Consider the following 21452-nt stretch of genomic DNA (forward strand, 5'->3'; position numbering starts at 1 on the left):
CCCATTAGAATAACACAGCACCTAAAAGAATTCCTGTGTAAGCAGGTGCATCTTCTCTTCGAAAGCCAGCAAAATGCCAATGAAGATTGCAAGCTGTTGAATTTCAGCAGGGCGTGTGTCCCATAATACCAATGCTGCCAGTGGTAAAGCACGCCTGTGCTGATAATTATCAGGCCATGTTGAGACTAACCAGGTTCCAGTTGTTGATCTTAATGCCTTTACCACGCAATGGAGGAAAAGGTGGTCTTTATTGTTAAGCCGGACTGAGACAGAGGACACCAGCAGATGAGGACTATCTTCTGTGAAGACACTGTTGCCTCCAGGCCACAAAATGCTGCTGTGTGGTCAGACTACCTGACTAGGTCAATGGCAGGCTAGTGGTCAGAATCTGGAAAAGGCAAATGAAAATCAAAAGTGCCAAGGGATGATGGCGTGCTTGAAGACAGGCGGATGGTAACATTCTGGAGGAAGCCAGGCAAGGGAGACGAGTTGCTCAGAATGAAGAGCTGACTTGGGTTCGAGGGCTTTATATAGCCTGGTGTGCTCTGATTGGCCTGTAGAGTCAGCTGACTGCATTCAGGCTAGAATTGCAACCTAGAGGGCAGTCATGATCCACGGAGCCTAACCTGCCTGGTGTACTGAGGGACCAGTACTGTGGTGCTTGCATCAAAGTCAATTATGGTTTCTCGGTGTAAAAAAAAGCACACTTGCAGTAGTGCAGTGACAAATTCAGAAGAGTAGGGTCTGTTCATGATAGTCATGCCATGTCCCCTCACTGCCACATACCCTTGTTCACTCTCCATTGTCATCTCCACACTCCTCAGTCCCACATGCAACTTCTCCCAAAACAACAGACATCCCTAGGAGCCAATCAGAATGAAAGGGGGTGTTAGCTACTGAGAAGAGTCTTCTCAGTGGCTGACTCACCTCGTTTCACTCTGATTGGCTGCAATCTGCAGGAAAGGATAAGGAAGCATGTTCGAAGACTCTTCTCAGTGGTCAAAACACTCCCCTTTCATGCTGATTGGCTCATAGGGCACTGGAGACATAGGGACCCTGCTCCCAAAAAAGTAAAGGGTCTAAGACCCTCTGAGACCCTGGATCACTACACCACTTCACACTTGCTATTTATTTATTACATTTTCATCACACCATCACACTGTGAGCTTAGAGCGGTGTATGGGGTTCCCTATTTTATCCTCTCAGCAACCCTGTGAGGTAGGCTAGGCTGAGATACGACAAGTGTTCCAAGGCCACTCAGTGAGCATCCAGGCTAAGTGTGGTCTCTCAGGTGCCAGTCCAAAACTCAACCTGCTACAGTAGCGTCAGGCTTCATTCCTGCCCGTACCTTGGACCTGAGGTCTTCTTGGAGGAGGGGGAGCAGACCCCCCCCGGAGGAGATCTCCACATTGCCAGTGACCCTGAAGAGCTGATAGATCCAGACATCTATGCTCCAGAACTGCAGATCACTATACCATCCCTCTGGGTTGTTGGCCAGCTCTTGGACGTTCCCCACATCACGCCCTCTGGAGCCACAAGAGCAGAGGAAATGATTAGCCAGGCAAGTGCATGGACACGCGTCGCCAAATCCAGAGCCAGGAAGGGATGAGGCCTCCAGCTCCTATATAAACTCCCCGTGTCAGGGGAGGTTGGTCCATTAAGGCGAACGCCCCACCATCCTCAGTTCTGCCCTCAGCCAGGCCCTGCCAGCCTGCCTGCCTTCTTCCTTATGACTGTCTATCAGCTTCCTCCTCCTCTGAGAACTCATCAAGGGAGACAAAACAGGAAGTAGCTGCCAGTGCCTGCCATTGGCTCACCTCTGCCACTGCTCAGCCTGAGCTGGCTCTCTCTCTGCTGGAGCAACCCCTTTCATCTCAGCTCCAAGCTCCAGACTTCCCGGACTGGGGATACTACTCTTTTTTTTTCTTCCCTAAAGAAGGCTATGCAAACGGACTAAGGGAGGCTTGCTTTCGAGCAAACTTTTGTTCATGTCTGCTGTGTCGATTGGTCCATAAGGAAAAGTCACTCCAGGGCAAGGGCAAGTGCTTCTGGAGCATCCCATTCTCCAGCCCGCTTGGATTCTCTATGGTCCTTTCCCTCCTGGAAACATCAGACCTACGATTCCCATTCAGGTGCTTGCTTCTGTTGTGGAATTTTCCCCTTAATGGAGTCCTTGTCCCAGAAACGACATTGAGGCAGGTTGAAGCTTATAGCTGTTTATTATATTTACAATTGTAAGGAGTTCCTGCTAGCATGTGCTATGGCGGAAGACTGCCTTCTTCCCCAAACCGAGGGTCTTTTATAGGTTTTTACATTGTACAGTCATGTGTCCCAAGGTACCCAATAAGGGGCTTTACCTGTTTCCCGCTCTCACAGTCATGTGTCCCAAGGTACCCAATAAGGGGCTTTACCTGTTTCCCGCTCTCACAGTCATGTGTCCCAAGGTACCCAATAAGGGGCTTTACCTGTTTCCCGCTCTCACAGTCATGTGTCCCAAGGTACCCAATAAGGGGCTTTACCTGTTTCCCGCTCTCACAGTCATGTGTCCCAAGGTACCCAATAAGGGGCTTTACCTGTTTCCCGCTCTCACAGTCATGTGTCCCAAGGTACCCAATAAGGGGCTTTACCTGTTTCCCGCTCTCACAGTCATGTGTCCCAAGGTACCCAATAAGGGGCTTTACCTGTTTCCCGCTCTCACAGTCATGTGTCCCAAGGTACCCAATAAGGGGCTTTACCTGTTTCCCGCTCTCACAGTCATGTGTCCCAAGGTACCCAATAAGGGGCTTTACCTGTTTCCCGCTCTCACAGTCATGTGTCCCAAGGTACCCAATAAGGGGCTTTACCTGTTTCCCGCTCTCACAGTCATGTGTCCCAAGGTACCCAATAAGGGGCTTTACCTGTTTCCCGCTCTCACAGTCATGTGTCCCAAGGTACCCAATAAGGGGCTTTACCTGTTTCCCGCTCTCACAGTCATGTGTCCCAAGGTACCCAATAAGGGGCTTTACCTGTTTCCCGCTCTCACAGTCATGTGTCCCAAGGTACCCAATAAGGGGCTTTACCTGTTTCCCGCTTCCACCTGGCTCTGTGATTCGCCAGGTTATTCTCCATTACAGGGAAGTAAGAACACACATACTCATCTTTTGTCTGCCCTGTCCTGTTGCAACATCCATCCCCTTCCATCTTATCTACATACCAATAACAACGACCCTCAGAGGTGGAATTTTCCACTTCTCTTCCGTGAGCCAAATCAGGCTACAGATTGTAGCTGTTGCTGCTGCTGCTTGGTGTTCTTAATGTCTTTCCTCATTTAATTGAGCCCAGAGGGTTAAGTGCAAGGGTTGTTCAACCTCTTTCAGTTCACCTGCATTTGCTAACGGAACAAAAAACACCCCAAGGCAATGCAGGAGCAATGAGATGCCAAAAGAAAGACGCAACTTTACAGTCTAGACAAACCATGCCATGGAAGTGGGGTTCCCAAACGGTGGTCCGCGAGCTTTGTTCGAGGTGGTCCGTGGCATGTCTGTGGTTTTGGGGTGGGAGACAGCACATCAGTCACTTTATCTTTTCCAATTGATTTTTAATTCTATTTTCTTGCTACTCCTACTACTTTGATTGCATTTTAATGCATTGCAATTGCAGGTCTGTGGAATGCGATAAATTGCAATATTTAAGAAATAACAGAAGCAATGCAAATACAATTAAAATCCATACAGCCTCTAGCATGGCACGTTACAATTGCTACAAGAAGCAAAAAAAAAAAAAAGTAGTATACTAAGAGCCTGCACAGTTTTAAAGTGGCCCACGGGGGGGGAAACATTTGAGAACCACTGCTCTAGCATCGTAGATCTGTAGAATTGTAAGGGACCTTGGAGAACTTGTCCAAGGGCTTCTCCAGACGACTGCTTTATTGAGCATTCGTCTTGAATTTGCTTGGCCAGAGATTACAGAGAAGTTAGGTTATTGAACATTCATTCTGATTTATTTGCAGAGAGAGGGCTGAAACTTTTATGGAGGTGCATGTTTCTCAGGCACAGAACATTTTCAGTGCAAAATGGGAAGCTGAGGGTCCCCTCCCACCAAAAAAATCTTCTCCAACTTTCTGTTTTTAAATTCTGCTTCACTCCATTTTGTTCCTCTTCGTCGTCTCTCTCAGGTTTGGTGCACTTTGGAAGCATTCTTATTCTTGCTGGCTGTGTGATCTAACCAGTCAGGGATCATGCAGACAGTGTGATTATGACAAAGCACTACATAGCCAATAGGATTTGAACTCTGCTCCCTTACATGACCTCTTTCAGCAGCTGCTCTGGTGTATTTTGGATGGGTTCTTTTTCTTCCTGGCTGTGTGATCTAGCCAATCAGGGATCAGGCAGATGGCTTGGTTATAGCAAAATACGGCGTAGCCAGTTGGATTTGGCTATGTGATGACATCACAAAGCTAAATCAGAGGGAAGGACGGCAATGTTCCTACCCTTACGCTGCATGGGACAACAATTTCACCCTGATTTACAGCATTGCCCCCCCTCCCCAGTTATCACCTAAAGGAGGACGACAGGAGGCCTATTTTGCCTAGAGTTTCCCCCCCCCCATGAAATGCACCTTTGGGCTTTGGCTCAATAGAAGGCTCACTCAGGCCACATGCAAGTAAATGAATGCCCTCATTGCATGCACATTTACTTCTGCATAAGGCTAGCATCATAATGCCATGCGTATGTTCACTGTGCTCTTCCCATCACACAGCCAGTGATTTGTTTTTGAATGGTGCTTCTGGCAGAACTAAGTGGAAAGCTTTCACTTGTTCCTTCTGGACTTTTGTTATTTCTGAATGTAGGGAGAAAATCATGATGCACAATGTAAGTGTGGAGGGGGTTGTGCATGAGTCCCGTTCTCCGAATGGGTAGTGCTCTAGAACCCATTAAGGTTAGGTCAAATGAGGTTTTGGAGGGCACAAAAATGCTGAACTGTTGTTAAGGCTCGTTGCATCCCATTGTGGACTGCAGCGGTAGCGTCGCTGCCACCAAATGAATTGAGCTAGATTGCTAATTTCACTAAGAGTGTGAATACGCCCCTGGCTTGGCTCTGTGCAAGTATGGCCCAGCGAGGGGGGCTTCATTGCCCTGCCAGCAAACAGCCAGTGATTAAATGGCAGCAGTTTCTGGCATCTGAAGTCCGCCTAAGGGGAGTAAAATCTTGGTGGTATGAATAAACTCTGTTTTGGAAGCTGGTAGGTAGGGATGGGTGAGAAACTTGATTCAGTTCACATTTAAAGGTGGATCTATCAAATCTGCCTTTTCTGAAACAAGGCGAGCACTGCAACACAGCCATCCTTTGAGATGTGCAGTCATCTGAATTTTGCAAGCGGTTCGCCTCCCGAATAATGTTTACAAAAATGAGTAGATTAGGGGAAAGTGTGCATAAAAATAAAACATATTAGTCAAATAACATACAAAAATGCATTATGTTAGGGATAATTGCCTGTAAAAATGTGTCTGTCAGTCAAAACTGCACCCACAGAATTGCAAGTGGGGAGAGAGCTGTTGCACTCAGGTCCTGCTTGCAAGATTCCCATTGGCATCTGGTTGGCCATTGTGAGAAGAGAGTGCAGGACTGGATGGGCTCTTGGCCTGATGCAACTGGGCTCTTCTTCCGTTAATGAAGCATGGTATGGTGAAATTTGTGAGAGGTTGGGGAGGTTACCATAGGTTGGTGGTGATGAGTCTCTTTATTTTTGAACTTTATTTTATTTTTATTTTGCTCTTACCGGGGTCCACCAGGAGGAACCTCCATTTGTGTGGGGGCCACCGTTCTCCCCAACGCCACCATGAGAATGCCTGGGTATTATACTACATCTGTGGCATTCTGGAAAACAGAAAATGGTAGCCTGTAGATTCCACTACTACCAACACTACCTCAGTAGCAGCCCACTTTGAAAGTAAAGACACCTGCTGGCATCCACCAATGAGAAGACATTTCCCAAACCTCAGATAATTTTGCCACCTGCCTACTCCCCGCCTTCACCAAAATGCCCTTCCTTAATTCGCTACTGAACCTCCTGAAGAAGGCTATGAAGAAGGGCAGGACAGACACCAAGGGACTCGTTCTGCCTATAGCACCTTTCTATATCCATGCTTATTTTGCCATTTGAGCAGCGGCACCCATAAAAGGTCTTCAGGCAGATGCCCATCTGCTGGGGGATGCCCTGGATTTCCTGCACTGAGCAGGTGTTAGACCAGAGCAGGGGTGGGGAACTCCAACTCCCAGCAACCCCAGCAAGCGTGGCCAATGGCTAGGGATGAATGGGAGTTGTAGTTCAGCAATATCTGGAAAGCCAAAGCTCCCCACCCCTGGACTAGATCAATCTTCCCCCAGCATGGTTCCTTCCAGATGTTTTTTACTTCAACCCCCATCAGCCCCAGCCAGCATGACCAGTGGCCAGTGAGCTGCAGCATGGCCAGCGGCCAGTGAGCTGGAGGGAGCCAGGTTTTTTGGAGGAGGGCTGGATTAGATAGTCCACAAGACTCCTTCTAGCTCTAGGGTTCAATAGCGCTCTGTTCACACCCTTCTTTAATTCTCCCCAGAGCTTACCCTTACTCCTCACAAAGGGAAAACTCCTATGTTGCCTTTGCCAGTATTACAGATAACCTCCTAACGACAATTTAAAAATGCATGCTGTTCCATGTCCCAGATGGGGAGCATAAAATTAGGAACTTGCTCCGGGCAAAGAACTGACGAGTTAGACCTTTGGGTTGCATTTCCCTGACATTACTTGACACCGGCTGGCTGGCGCAATTATTGACATATATGGATCTACATGAAGGATGGCCTATGTCACAGCCATTGATCTCAGCTAATAAAACACTGTATTGCAAATCTATTTAATAGAGCTCCAAGCTGTTGTCTGTCACTCTGTTTCTATTTATGACTCAGCGGAGTGAAAGGGACTTCAGAGGAAAGATGCTATTTTAAAAGTGCACTGTCTCTTATTTCCGGCTTTCAACCCTTTTATTTCTTTCTTTACAAAAGAATGAGAGCGAGCGGCAATTTACTTAAATCATAGCAGACTTGACAGATAATTAAAAGATTGCATTTCGAAGAGATCGGCAGCCTTATGAAATCTCGCTGGCTCCTCTCTTTTTGGCTCTCCTCACTCCTAATTGCACACCCTAGTGATTAATCTGTGAGCAAACTGCCTCCCGTTATGATGGGGAGGGTGTTTGTAGGGGTAGAGATTGTAGACTGGAAATACTGGGGGTGGGGAAGAGGGCAATGTCTTGTTATATACCTAGGCACATTTATGCCCCCTGGTGGTGAAGAGCGTGACACTATTAAGTCCCTGACAGGAGCAGCTGCGGCTTCCTACAGCTGCCCCATGTGCTGAACCATGGAACTGCAGGTGGCAGCTTCTGAGTGATGTACCTTCAGGCCCTGGATGGACTCTTGCCTACCCAGGTGGACCCATTGGATCCTCCTGGACAGGATGAAGCAGAAGAGGACTTCCTGTACCATCTAAGCCTCACTTGAGCAAAAATATCTTCCAGAGCTCTCATCTGTTCCAGTATCTTTGGTTGTTCTTTGGTCCTTTAGTTGCTGGATTGCATCTCCCTCTTGGCCACACTGGCTGAGGCTGATGGGAGTTGAGGTCCAAAGGTTCCAATCCTGTCCTACTTTTCTAAAAGGACTGCATTGCAGTCTATTACATAGAGCCGAAATGTATGACAAACCAGAGGTGCTTGAACCTCTCTCTCTCTCTCTCTCTCTCTCTCTCTCAGCTTTTAGCAGGAAGATATTTTGATTAAATAGGAATGATGAAACAACAAGTGCAAGTTTTAATGCAACACTTCCATCTGTATCATTGGAAAGGACAATTTGATCCCCCAATATAAACTGTCCAACTAAGAGGCTACAGAAGATTATTATCTCCCTCTCTCCTAATACTAGACCTCTAGGATTCCCTTGGTGGGTGCAAGTGTTGGAAGAGATGGGTGCGATGTTAACACATGAGTGGTTACACGAGGTCCACACAGTTCCCCACGCAAGACCAATAACTGATGCTGCAATTTTGTTGTAAGTAATTTAGGCAAACATTTGTAGGAATGTAGGAAGCTGCCTTATATCAGGACAGGCTCTTTTCTTATCTTGCTCAGAGCTTCCTATGTTTCTGTGCTTTCTACCGGGGTACAGCCCTGCCAATCCCAGCATCTGAGCCTCTTTCACCAGAACGCCTAGTTCTTAAATGCATCGTTCGCTGACAGATAAGGCTCGTTGATTCAGAAATGATTTCAGGGTGTTTAAATTTCTGGTGAAGTGTTCTGTTGAGAATGGAGCAGTGAATGTATTTGGGCAACAGTCCCATGAAATTGACATCATAGAAAAAGCACCTCCTCTAACGAGAGAGAGATTTGCATCTCTACCCACCCCAATCCCCTCCGTGGTTGTATATCATGACGTGTTTTCCCAAGCAGTGAAAAGTTCCCGGGGGCAGTGCAACCTGCCTAGGGATGCAAAGATCTGCCAGTTTTGGCTTTCTCAGTTTCTCATTTTTCCAGTCTTAAATTCAGTTCTTCACATTTCTGCAGCAATTTTCAATTTTTTTTTTAAAAAAATCCTCATGAAAATTCTCTAGCATTTTACTGCGAATTTCTCCTAATAAACACATTTTTGTAGGCAGTTTTGACTATCATGAACATGTTTATGTAAGCCATGTTTCTCCTATAATGCATTTTTATATTTTGTTTTCACTCATCTCTTCATTTTCATGCACACTTTCCCCAGTCTATGCATTTTTGTAAACACTGGTTGCCAAAGTGCATTGCAAAATTCAAATAAGTGCACATTTTGAGGGATGGCTGTGTTTTGGTTTTCATAGCGTTTTGGAAAGTGTGGATTTGATAAATGCAGCTTGAGATGCAAATGAATCAAATTTCTCTCCCGTTCCTAAACCTGGCTTCAGCTTCCTTTGGAGAAGAGAGCATTGGAACTTCAAGTATAAGAGTGGAGCATAAACAGCAGGGCTATGGATTGGATTCAGTCGAAACCCAAACCAAATCAGGCTTCAGTTGAGACTGGTGGAGACAGTCCTGGATGACTCCAGATTGAGGCAGGCCTCCCGCAGCAATCTACGGCTGTCAGGGGCAGGGCATCGTGCAGGAACAAGGAGCTTTGGCTGGGTGTGTTTGGTCCCAGCAGGAGAACATGCACAGTCAAACTGAGAAGGATTGAACTCTCCATTCACCAGCTGGTGAGTGGAGAGTGCAATCCTGCTGGCTGCAGGGGTCTGTTCCCTGCAGGGAATGTGCTCATGGAGAAGACCCCAGGAGGATTGGATCCTTCACTCACCAGCTGGTGAGTAGAGGATTCAATCCTGCAGGCTGCAGGAGACACAGGGAACATGTTGGTGAAACAGCACCCAGCAGGATTGAACACCTCCAGCTCTCTGCAGTGCAACTGGGAGGGGTGAAGGAGATGCAGCATCTCCTTCCCCTGCCCTTTACCAATCATATGTGCAATTCAGGGTTTTAAAACCCTAATTAAACATTAGCACTGCCCTCGAATGGATTCAGACCCAGATCCAGGTTGGGTGTTTCCCAGGTTAGGTCAGGGGTGATCCAGTGCCCCCGCTTGGGTTGGGAGGGGGCTGTGTACAGCCTTAATAAATAGAGGCAAGGTGCACACACATTATATAAAGGTTTTGGGAAAGAGCTTACACAAGCAGCAGGACCTCTCAGGTTGCACAGTCCCCCCCCCTTTTTTTTTTTTTGCACAGCGCTCATCTGCTAGGTCAGCAAAAGCCCTTCTGTGAGCAGAAGAGGGTAAATTAAGAGTCTGCTAGCCGAGATCCTCATAAATGGAAATGCTGGACGCTGAGCCTCAGGCTTTGAACTCAAAGCACGAGCTCCACCATTGATCAGTGGCTGCTCCTCAGATCAGGGGCAGAGGGGCAGGCCTTTGGGTGAAGGGCAGGCAATACATGAAAATGGCAATTAGTAGTAGTAAACAACAACAACACAAACCTTCTGCATACCAAGACAGGCCTTGGTTAATCTAGCCCAGTACAGCCTGCTGGCTCAGGCCAAAGGTGCATCTAGTCCAGCATCCTGTTCTCACAGTGGCTAGCCAGACGCCTCAATGGGAAGCCCACAGGAAGGACCTGAGTGCAAGAGCCACTCTCCCCCCCTGCAGTTGCCAGCAACCAGTATTCAGAAGCATACTGCCTCCGACTATGGAGGCAGAGTGTAGCCTTCATGGCCAGTAGCTAAAAAGTAAAGGTGAAGGTGTCCCCGCACTTGTAGTGCGAGTCGTTTTCGACTCTTAGGGTGCCGTCTTGCGACGTTTACTAGGCAGACCGTATATATGGGGTGGGATTGCCAGTTCCTTCCCCGGCTTTTCTTTACCCCCCAGCGTATGCCGGGTGCTCATTTTACCGACCACGGATGGATGGAAGGCTGAGTGGACCTTGACCCCTTTTACCGGAGATTCGACTTCCTCCTTCCGTTGGAATCGAACTCCGGCCGTGAGCAGAGCTTCGGCTGCGTTACCGCCGCTTACCACTCTGCGCCACGGAGCTACAGGCAGGTTTATCCTCCATGCATCTGTCTAATCCTTTTTTTAAAGCCATCCATGTTGATAGCCATCCCTCCTCTGGGCCCGAGTTCCGTATGCGCTGCGTGAAGAAGTCCTTCTTTTTGTCTGTCTTGAATCTTTCAACATTCAGCTTCGTTGGAGCTCCACGATTTCTAGTGTTATGAGAGAGGGAGAACAAGTTCCCTGACCACTGAGCATGGTTGCTGGAGTCGACAGGAGTTGGAGTCCAACATCGTCTGGAGAGCCCCAGGTTCCCTACCTCTTCTGTAGGTTTTTTCTACTGTTGGAGATCTCTGGGGCTGTACCTTGAGTCTTTAGCATGCAAAGTGTGTGCTCTGTCACTTGGCGATGGGCTTTATTGGCTTTCGACTTCCATTAAATTGCCTCTTGTCTCTTTGAGGGCCTTGTCCTCTGATGTCATTGTCTTATTGTCTCCAGGCGCTCAAGGGCTCCAAGAAGCTGAACCTGTCTGTCCACTCGGTGGGGCGTATCCCCGGCGGCTATGTCACCAATCACATCTACACCTGGGTGGACCCCCAGGGCCGGAGCGTCTCTCCCCCGACGGGCCTGCCCCAGCACCAGAGCAGTTCCCTGCACAAGGATGGTGAGAAAAGGAGCCATCTCCAACTTCTGCAAGAAGGAGATGAGAAAAAGGTGGGCTTTGCGAAGACGGTAGAAGGCGGGCAAGGAGCATTTTGGATGGTATTCAGTGCTAGTCTTACACAGAGGAGACCCATTGAAGTTAATGGACATGAGTTGTTTCCACTGTGAATCCAACTCGGAGTAGACCCACTGAAATTAAAGGACAGAGCTAGCTTAGGTTCATTAATTCCAGTGAGTCTACTCTGAGTAGGGTTTACTTGGATACAATCTTGTGTTTATACCAGGGGTAGCCAGCATAATGTCCGCAAGCACTGGTGTGCCAGCCAGTACCTCCTCTGGTGTTTGTGAAAGATCTCAATAAACATCCCTTCAGAAACCCACAATGCATGAGAGATGGTTTTCTCTTCTTGGTCAGTTCCTGTTTGCACTGGCTCAGGGACTTTTTATTGGATGCCAGGATTGCACACCAGCCCTCCCTTCCCTTCTGAACAAAGGAGAGGTGCAAAGAGCTTCTCTCTGTGAGGAAGTGTGGCAGCAGCTGATGCAGATGCTTCCCCCCCCCATTGATAGGGGGGTGTTTAAGGGGGGAACATGCTCACACCATTTAATAATAATAAATTAATAAATAATAATACATTTTATTTGTTAGTCGCCTATCTGTTTGACTGAACAAACACTCCAGGTGACTTACATAACATTTTAAAATACAATATAAAAACAACATATTCAACAATCAATCTAACATCACAAAAACAGCAATTAAAAGATACAAAAAACTACTCCACCCCAACATTCGTATAGGCCTGTCTGATGCTCTTTTAGATGTGGCAGCCATACCTACAGCATGTTGTTGTTGTTGTTATCCATAGAATCATAGAACTGGAAGGGTTCTGTAAGGCCACTGAGTCCAACCCCCTGTTCAATGCAGGAATCCAAGTTAAAGCATACCTGACATGTGGCTGTCCAGCTACCTCTTGAATGCCTCCAGAACTAGAGAGCCCACCACCTCCCTAGGTCATTGGTTCCACTGTTGTTCTGCTCATCCCTGTGACCACTACCACCATGAGTAGTCTTTACATTGTCCTCATATATTCTTCAGCTGGGACACATCAAGGCAGTATGCCTAATAGGAAAGTAATGAACTAACACAGTTTTCCCCACTCTGGTGTCCTCTCCCCCCGCTCATGTTTTGGACTACAGCTTCCATCAGCCATGCTGGCTGGGGCTGATGGGAACTGCAGTCCCCCAAACTGGGAGGCACTAGGTTGAGGATAGCTGAGCAAACGCTTCAGAGAAAACGTCTGTGTGTGGTCCAAAGATATCCATGCTTCAATATAAGCACAGATTCCCTCTTCCAACTCTGTCAGAGGAACATAGGAAGCTACCCATATACCGAGTCAGTCCATTGGTCCATCCAGCTTAGTTTTGTGTACACCGACTGGCAGCAGCTCTCCAGGATATCAGACAGGAGACACTCCCAAGCCCTGCCTGGAGATGCCGGGGATTGAACCTGGGACCTTCGGCATGCAAAGCAGATGCTCTGCCACTGAGCTACGGCCCTTCCACAACTAGGAAGCTGAGTCAAACTAATGGCCTATCTAGCTCAGTATTGTCTACACCAGGGACAAGGAACCTTCTCCCCCCCCCATGCCCCAGATCTATATTCGTGCTACCTCTTGTAGGCTGAATTTGACAGGTGGGCAGGGCCACCCTCCTGCCAATTGCCTGACATCACAGCATGTCTTCAAAGAGGTTTGCTCCAGAAGCAGGAAGTGGTTTGGACTGAAACTGCTGCTAATGCAGAGGGGTCCGCCCCCTTCATTTTAGCAGTGGTTTCAAGGCAAACCACTTCCTGCTTCTGGAGAAAGGCACACTCCAGCTGATGGGTGGAGGTAGCACATCTCGGTCCAGCAAAGAAACAATTGGGAGACCACCTTAAGCTCCCAGTTGTTCCTTAGGAGCCACATCGGTACTGTTGGAAGTGGGGCAAGAGCAACTCCTGTTTTGTTCTTTTGTTTAAGCTCCAGAGGGAAGATAGGGCTAGGGTCCTCCAGATGGATAGGCTTTGTTTACCTTTTACCTGTGATGCTCTGACTGACTTCCTTCTGTCGCTAGACTGTTACGCCTTTAGGGAAGCTTACCTGCCCCTCCTCCTTCTGCCCTTTCTCATTCCTTTGTTCTCCGGCTGACCTGGAGACAGGAGACTCTCTTTGTCTCTCTCTCTCCGAGCATGGGGCTGACTCCCACACCTGGGCGTTATGCCTCCAACTTAGCTAGTTAGTTAGAACTAGGTATGCCTTTTCTATCTACTATGTATTTCTATAATAAAGTAGCTTTTCTTATTTTAGTAAGTCTCAAGTCTCAATTATGCTGATGCAGGGTAAAAGCCTGCTTTCTTAGGGAAACACACGCACACGCTGGCACACTCTCATTTCAACATCTGCTGTTACTCTCTGCTGCTGTGGTGCTGCTTTTAAACAAAATTAAGCAACACAACTACACACAGCGCAACAGGTACTAGCTGCCACACACCTGGTATCACAAATAACCTCAGGTGTGGGGCAGGTGGGCATTGTTTGTCATGAACAGCTTGGTGGGCAGTGGTGTCTCTGGGACACTGGAATCTGCACTGGACTTTAGTCTGCATGTTCAAGGAGCTGTCCAAGGTGTTGAAGTCTATTCCCCAAACACCTTGGACAGCTCCTTGAACATTCAAACTGTAACCTGAGGGAGACTCCACTGCCCCACTGACCAGTCACCACTGCTGGTTGGGCAAAATGGGACCCCTTCTGGGCCCAATTTGGCCCACAGGCCAGAGGTTCTCCACCCCTGGCCTATGCCAACTGCAGTGGCTCTCCAGGGTTTCAGACTGGGGTCTCTCCTAGCCTTATCTAGAGATGCCAGGGATTGAAGTTGGGGTCTTCTGCATGCAAAACAGGTGCTCTCCCACTGAGCTGTGGCCCTTCTCCAAGATTTCGTTCCTTCAAAAGATTTTAGAATTATATATTAAAGTGTGCCCATTCGCTTCTATATAAAACTTAATATTCCTGGAACAATCCTATCCTCACCCACACTTTAATTTCTTCATGTTTCCAAGGATCAGGAGTCTCTTTATGTTTGGCACCCAATGTGCAAACCCTGTTGCAAAAAAGATGGATTGAATTTCAATGGGACTCTGATGAACATTTAATCATCTCCTTTCACGTTTCAGACAATCCAAGATTATTTCTCACACACATCATATTACAGTCATGAGTGAGCTCTCATTGATTCGTTTGCTTTAGATGGCTTGGTAAATCTGAGCAAAGGTTTTATAAATGTCAGTAATATTTCCTTCCACTGTATTCTTGTTTTATGTCGACAGCAGAAGCTATCAAGCTTCCTGATTTCTGCCTAGGGAACAGAACTATTTGACTGAGTCATATACCTAAAAACAGAGTCTTAGAGCTGAATGACACATTCAGAAAGGTCATGTTTCTGTGGTATAGCCCTCCCAGGACAGACTTTTTTTAAAGTTCCTGAATATAGAAGACTAGTAGCTCAGGGAAAAGAACAGGATGGTAATCTTCATATGCCATCTTTTCACAGCCAGGATTTAATTGTTGTATATCCATTTAATTGGGATCAGCATGAGTCCAATTAAATGCATTGTTTCCTGGGAGTCAGCTCCATTGAACTCGATGGTGCTTCCTTCTGACGACATCAAATTGTAAAACTGAACTTTAACAACAGCTCTTCAATAAGTGGAAATGTAACCTCTAAGCTGTCAATTAGAAATGCAAACAATCTTGCCATGAAATGTTGCCATCATGGAGTAGGAACCCCATTGGAGAAAAGGAAAGACGTAACCAGCCTTTATTGGATGATTTTCCTCATTCTCTGCTTTCCTTTATGCTGATCTATCACAGACAAGTGTGAATGCCTCATTATCAACTCATTCCCTTGTCAGCAAAAGGAGGGTCTGGTGCTTACCCTAGTGCTCTGGCACTCCTGCCTGTTCTGAAAAAGGTCCCCCTAGCTGCATTCCCCTGCCTTCCCCTAGCACTACATCCCTGCCAGCAGTCTCAAAGTGTAGAAGGAGACACTGCCGACCTCCCTCTATGACTGCACTGCACTCGTTGCCAATTTGCTAATGGCCTGGGTCCAAGGATCCTGTGTTAATTCACAAAGCCCTAAACCACTTGAGCCCAAAGTGTCTTAAGGACCATGTGATCCTTTATGCTCCACCTCAATCACTGAGATCCTCTAATGGGGCCCTTCTGGTCATTCCCCCTGCCCCTGAAGTTTGGCCTGGCATTACTAGGAACTTTAGTGTGCAGGCCCAGCCCTGCAGGAACTTTACCAGGAGAGGTTCTGCAGGAACCATCCTTTTTTTCAGACGTCTCTTTAAAACCATGTTGTTTAGACCGGCCTTTGCACTGTGAATCTTCTCTTTTTGTAACCTTTCCACCAACAGAATTAGTAGATGGTTACATTCAGCCGAGAAGGATTTGACATGTTCATTGTCCCTTGTCAGCATGTAAAGCCATCCTTCAGTTGGTAAACTATTCCATTGAATTCCTCGTGCTGCTCAGAAGTCTCTTTCTTTTTTTCTTTATCACTAATAGCCAGCTTCGAGAGTTGTTTCATCGTTTATCTGAGTATCTTTACCAGATGGTTGAGTTAACCTTGCAGATGCCGGATTCTCCGTGAGTGCTATCTGTGTTGCAAGCTTTATAGAGATATACTCATTAAGGGCTTGAATATTTTCCTTGAGGTCCAAGGGTCAATCAAAGGGAAAGTGTGGAGTATATAAAGGCTCATCATCAGCTGCCTTGTTTGCCACTATGGGAGTAAAGAAGTGAGTAATTTTTGCTTGTGTTTTCTGCCCCTTTGGGGTGGTGCTCTCAAGAGAGGGAACAATCCCCTTTGTGAGCTCTCACCTGTCTCTCTTCTCCTTCAATGGAATACCCTCAAAGGTAGATGAAATCCCCAGAGCTCTCCGTGCGTTTCCTGTTAGCACCATTTCTTTGCACAGCAAAAGAGTTAATAGCCAAATTAAAACCTTTAGAAGGGTGATCTTTCTGTTCAGAGCACAATCTAAACAAATAGACCCACCCCTTTCGTGCTATGGTGTTTTTAATGATGTTTTTAATGGGTGCTTTTTGCTGCTTTTATTTTTATATGTTGTAAACTCCCTTGATATATTTTCATGAACCCGTGGATTATAAATATGTAAATAAATAAATAAAATGACCTGATTCGAAGACAGGTTGCAGATCTGTGAGTTTTCTATCAGGCAGTGGCCCCAGATTGGCCCTCTGGTGTCACCTGACCTCGAGGACCAGGAGAATTCTGAGCAGTTCTTTGAGCACACCACCCTGGTGGTTGTGGTTGTGGTTGTTATGTGCCTTCAAATTGATTATGACTTATGGCGACCCTATGAATCAGTGATCTCCAAGAGCATCTGTCATGAACCACTCTGTTCAGATCTTGTAAGTTCAGGTCTGTGGCTTCCTTTATGGAATCTCACATTCCATGTTCCTATTGTGTGCGTCGTACAACTCCAGACTCTCCTTTCGCATCTGTGCGCATCAGCCTCTGGGCTTCCTTTCGGCTTTGACCCAGCTGCGTCATTAGTCACAGTGCTACTCGTACTTGTCCTTTGTTCTTCCCCAGTAGCTCGGTGAGTGCCTTCTGACCTGGGGGTCTCATCTTCCAGCACTATCTCGTGTTGCATTTTGGATACTCTGATCATAGGGTTTCCATGGTAAGAAGTATTCAGAGGTGGTTTACCATTGCCTTCCTCTGAGTTTGGATGCATCTTAGTTTGGTGTCTCAGCTTTGACCATTCCGTCTTGGGTGCCCCTGCTAGGAGCCTAGTCTCTTGGTCTAGACTCCTGACGGCATTGCTCTCAGCTTCTTCAACACTCTCAAAGCCCCTCACCACTTTAAGGTGTGCATCCTAGAGGGGGCCCACCCTGGAACTATCTGTAATTCCATCCAGCTGAGAGAGAGAGAGAGAGAGAGAGAGAGAGAGAGAGAGATTGAACTGCAGGACTTTCAATTTGAGGCCACCTGATAGCGCCAACTATTCCAACCTGCGGAATATCGCTTCGAGAGAGGACTCTGCTTTGGAAAGGGGACAACAAGGTGCTATTTAGCCAATTGTAGGTTATACGTATGCAGTGGCATGCAACAGCCCTTCAGATCTGCAATGCAAAAAAGGCATATCCTCTCTTGCAAATGATTATCCCAAGTATTCACCAAGGACCTGCATAGGGGCGGGGGAGAATAAAGGAGCAGGGATGTGGTGGTTTTTTGTACAAGTGAGAATAACCTTTTAAAAGGAAGGTTTTTTAAAACCCAAGCATGAAAATGATGTTTGCATATAACAGGGATGGGGAACTTCAGGCCCAGGGGCCAACCAGGTTTCTCTAACTGGCCCTCAGGACTCCCCCTAGACAACACCGTCTCTCAGCCACACCTCTCCCTGACTTCTCACCCTCCTCAACTGTTTTTGCCTGGCTGGAATTTGCCCTTGAACTCTGATCATGCCTCTTGCCTTCCTGGGTGGAGAACAGAGAAGGGTATGTGAATGTAGTGACCAGACTACTGTGCAAAAGTAATATCTGCATTTGTTGCTCTGCCCAGATTTATAGTGGGGCAGAATGCAAGCTAGATTTGTGTGTTTAAAACCCAAGGCTTGTTGTCTTCTTCTTTTAAAAAAAGCAGGTACAGGGGAACTTTTGACCCTCTAGATGTTGCTCAACTACAACTCCTACCATCCCTGGTCAGTGGCCATGATTCTTGGGCTGATAGAAATGGTAGTTCAGCAGCACCTGGAGAGCCAAACGTTCCTGTTTTAAAGCATGCATTTCATCAGCATTCAGTGCACAAGGCAGAGCTGCTGGAGATAGCAACATGTTCTTCGTTGAGGCTGCTCAGCAAGGTCTTAACTCAGAGGTGGCTCTCCTTTCTCAAGCAACATGCCAAAGGTTTGTTTTTGTTTTGTGGCAGTGATCAAAAGGCACAGTCAGGAGTATGACTCAGTAGGGGAATTAGAACATTTTTGCAACGACAAAATGCGGGAGATTTTTGTCAGTTTCCTCATGGCCCTTCAGGGGGCAAACGCAACACCCCAGTTGAATGTTCAGAGAAGGATTCCAATAAATTCTAAGAAAAAGTTGCTCCCTTTGTTTCTTGGTTCTCTTTCCTTAAGGGGTGGGAGAAAAAAATCAATGCAATTTGCATTTAAAGGTGACCCTACCTAATTTGCGCTTTCTGAAGAAAAATGAAAACTGGAACTCATCCACCCTTTAAAATTCGTGCTTCTCCGATTTTTGCAATACAGCTCAAGAAATGTACCCATAAATGCATATAATGGGGCAAAGTGTGCATAAAAATACAGATATTAGTAAAAAGAAAATAGCATAGAAAAAGGCATTCTGTTAAGGAAAATATCTCTATATTAGGCAAGATATACATAAACGTGTATATTAAGAGAAATCCACACCAAAATGTTAACGAATTTTCATTAGGACTTTTTTGAATGCAAAACTAATGTGAAGAACTGTACTTAAAATTGGGAAAATGGCAAACTGAGATCCCATTTGCACTATATATTTAAAGCAATATCATACCAAAGTATCCTGGGAGCTGTAATTTGTTAAGGGAGCTACAAGTTGTTAGGAGACCCCTGTTGTCCTCACAGAGCTACATTTCCCAGAGTGCTCTCACAGTCAATCCCTCTTCCCAGGGAACTCTGGGAAATGGAGTGCTGTTGGAGGCCCCCTAACAACTGTCTGCACCCTTAACAAACTACAGCACCCAGGATTCTTTGGGAGAAGCCACAACTATTTAAAGTGGTATGATACTTCTTTAAAAGTGTAGTGCAGATGGCGCTTGAAATTGACCCTACTCTTGTTTTCCTCATTTGTACCAGATTGTCTTCAAATTATTCCTTACCTGCCTCTGATTTTCATTAGATGCAGAAAAGAAAATGCCAAACAGCCCAGCAGTTGAAGGCAGAAGTATAGATTGATTTAAATGGGTTTATGTAGCACACTGGCCCAGGCCTCAGGGTGAATTGCACAAATCTAAGAAATTGTCTTTTAATTAATTTGTTAGTCATACATTTGTGCACTCAAAGCAACTTACAGTTAGTAGAAAATTAAAATAATAAAGTAAAAGATTAAAAATATATAAAAAGTTTAAAACAAGAACAGTATATAAAGCAATGGAGCAACCTTTCTTAGGAAGGCTACATGACAGAAGCCCTCCAAAAGCCTTCCAAAGCTAAGAACCAAATGCCTGGGAGATGGCCTGTAAAGATGGATAATGATGGCACCAGACGTGCCTCCCTGGAGAGAGCATTCCACAAATGGGGGGCCGCCACTGAGAAGGCCCGTTCTCATGTTGCCACTCTCTGCACCTCCTTTGGAGGGGGCACACGAGAACATCCACACTTGGAGAATGAGTTCAATGTGATCTGAGATTCTGAATGACCGCCTTGTCCCATAGGAATGAGCCCAAGAATTAGGATCAGCAGCTGAGGTCCTGCTGTGGGAGCTCTCACCTATCAGAGGATAAGTAGGTGGCTGCCTTCAACAGTTCCTTCTGTGTTGTAGCACCTCAATTACGGAACACAGTGCCTACACGTAAGGGCCATAGCTCAGTGGCAGAGCATCTGTCTTGCATGCAGCATGTCCCAGGTTCAATCCCCAATGGCATCTCCAGGTAGGGCTGGGAAAGAATCCTGTCTGAAACTCTGGAGAGCTGCTGCCAGTCAGTGTAGACAATACTGAGCTTGATGGACCAGTGGTATGACTCAGTATAAGGCAGCTTCCTTTGTTTCACATGGTCACCTGGCACCTTCTTCAACATTCTTAAGGCATCCTAAGAAAACCGTACTCTCCTCTGCCAAGCCTGTGGTGGATCTTAATATTTATTGGTAGCACTGTAATGAATATATAAAATGAAATATAAGATAAAAGCAAGCTGCTCCTGGACACGTGATTGTTGCGTGGAGAAAATAAGCATGGCAAACCAGCTTGTCGGGGCTGAGCCCTGCCCAGGGCTGACATCTGCTGAGGAGGGCCCATCGTGTTTTGTAGGAAATCGGTCTGAAAACTTCAGACTTGTGAGAGGCGTCCCTGGATAAAGAAACCTGCAAAATTGCAGAGAAATGGCTCTAGAGGCTTTTGTGCTAGGCACTTGCTTGCCTGATCTGGCCTTCACAACCCACTGGCCCCTCCCCTCACCATGCTGGCATCCTCTTTCATTTTAGAGGAGACAAATGTTGGTTTGCTCTTGCAAACTGGGTCCTTCCCCCAAAGCAGTGGGATTGGAGAGCCCTGGCAATTCCCTCCAATTACAAACTAGACTTTTCAGCCATGAAGGAGGTCCCCCTCCCCATTCCTGAGCCTCATGCTGAAGCTAAAGTTGCAACTTTCGATTTTTGCAAAGTTGAATCCTCCCCCCTCCCCCACATCCTTGTGTTAATGGTTAACCTTTGATACATTGTTTCGCTTTTCATCCACACTTGTCCGCAGCTTCTTTTTCAATGACTGGTTCGCCAAGGCACACAGAGTAGTTCAACTCTGCACTGACTGGTGCCCACCTTGTTAGACCGCCCGCCTCCCCTTGTAGAAGCCTAAAATCCCTGCCTCAGCTTGTTATTCAGGATTCGTAGGCATGTTTTGCACACCTCTGATGTACGCACACTCGGAGCTGACTACATCAGTGGTACGATGCAAGGTCAGAGTCGTTGATAGGAACGTTCCTAACAGTTTTCTCTATTCTTTTTTTCTGGGTCATCTGTTGCCTAGTTTCAAGGGTTTGCTTAAGTGAGAGCATTAACTCTTACCAGCATAGAAAGTTGCCTTAGACAGAGTCAGACTATTGATCCATCTAGCTCAGGACTGTCTACACAGACAGGCAGCAGCTGTGCAGGGTCTCAGACAGGGGTCTCTTCTAGCCCTAGCTGGAGGTGCCAGGGGGTTGAAGCTGGGTCTCCGGCATGCAAAGCTACAGCTGTGGCCCTTCCCTAAAGCAGGTGTTACATGTCGCAGAGTGGCAAAATTGGGAATGGAGAGACTGAATGAGGCTTTATGTGTTTGAATCTTTGCTAAAGATTGCACCTTCCCTGCAAATTAATCAGAGACTTTAAGCTTTAAAATAAGAAATAACTACTTTATTCTGAAAGTACATACTTGATAGGAAAGAGTCCTATATCTAACTAACTAGCTAAGTTGGAGATGCAAACGCTAAGCCTAGTGTTTGCCCTCATG

The 21452-nt window shown here is 46.6% G+C and overlaps 1 protein-coding gene across 6 annotated transcripts in view; it reads left to right on the plus strand.

The window, feature by feature from the left end:
* The window catches only part of WHRN (whirlin), a 128025-nt gene that overhangs the window by 36717 nt on the left and 69856 nt on the right, over positions 1–21452 (plus strand). For all 6 annotated transcript variants that reach the window (XM_061604251.1, XM_061604252.1, XM_061604254.1 and 3 more), the window contains exon 2: positions 11017–11232. In XM_061604251.1, the coding sequence (XP_061460235.1) occupies positions 11017–11232 (216 nt within the window). The remainder of the gene's footprint in view (positions 1–11016; positions 11233–21452) is intronic.

The sequence above is a fragment of the Rhineura floridana genome, chromosome 20, assembly GCF_030035675.1.
Source record: "Rhineura floridana isolate rRhiFlo1 chromosome 20, rRhiFlo1.hap2, whole genome shotgun sequence".
Classification (NCBI taxonomy): Eukaryota; Metazoa; Chordata; class Lepidosauria; order Squamata; family Rhineuridae; genus Rhineura; species Rhineura floridana.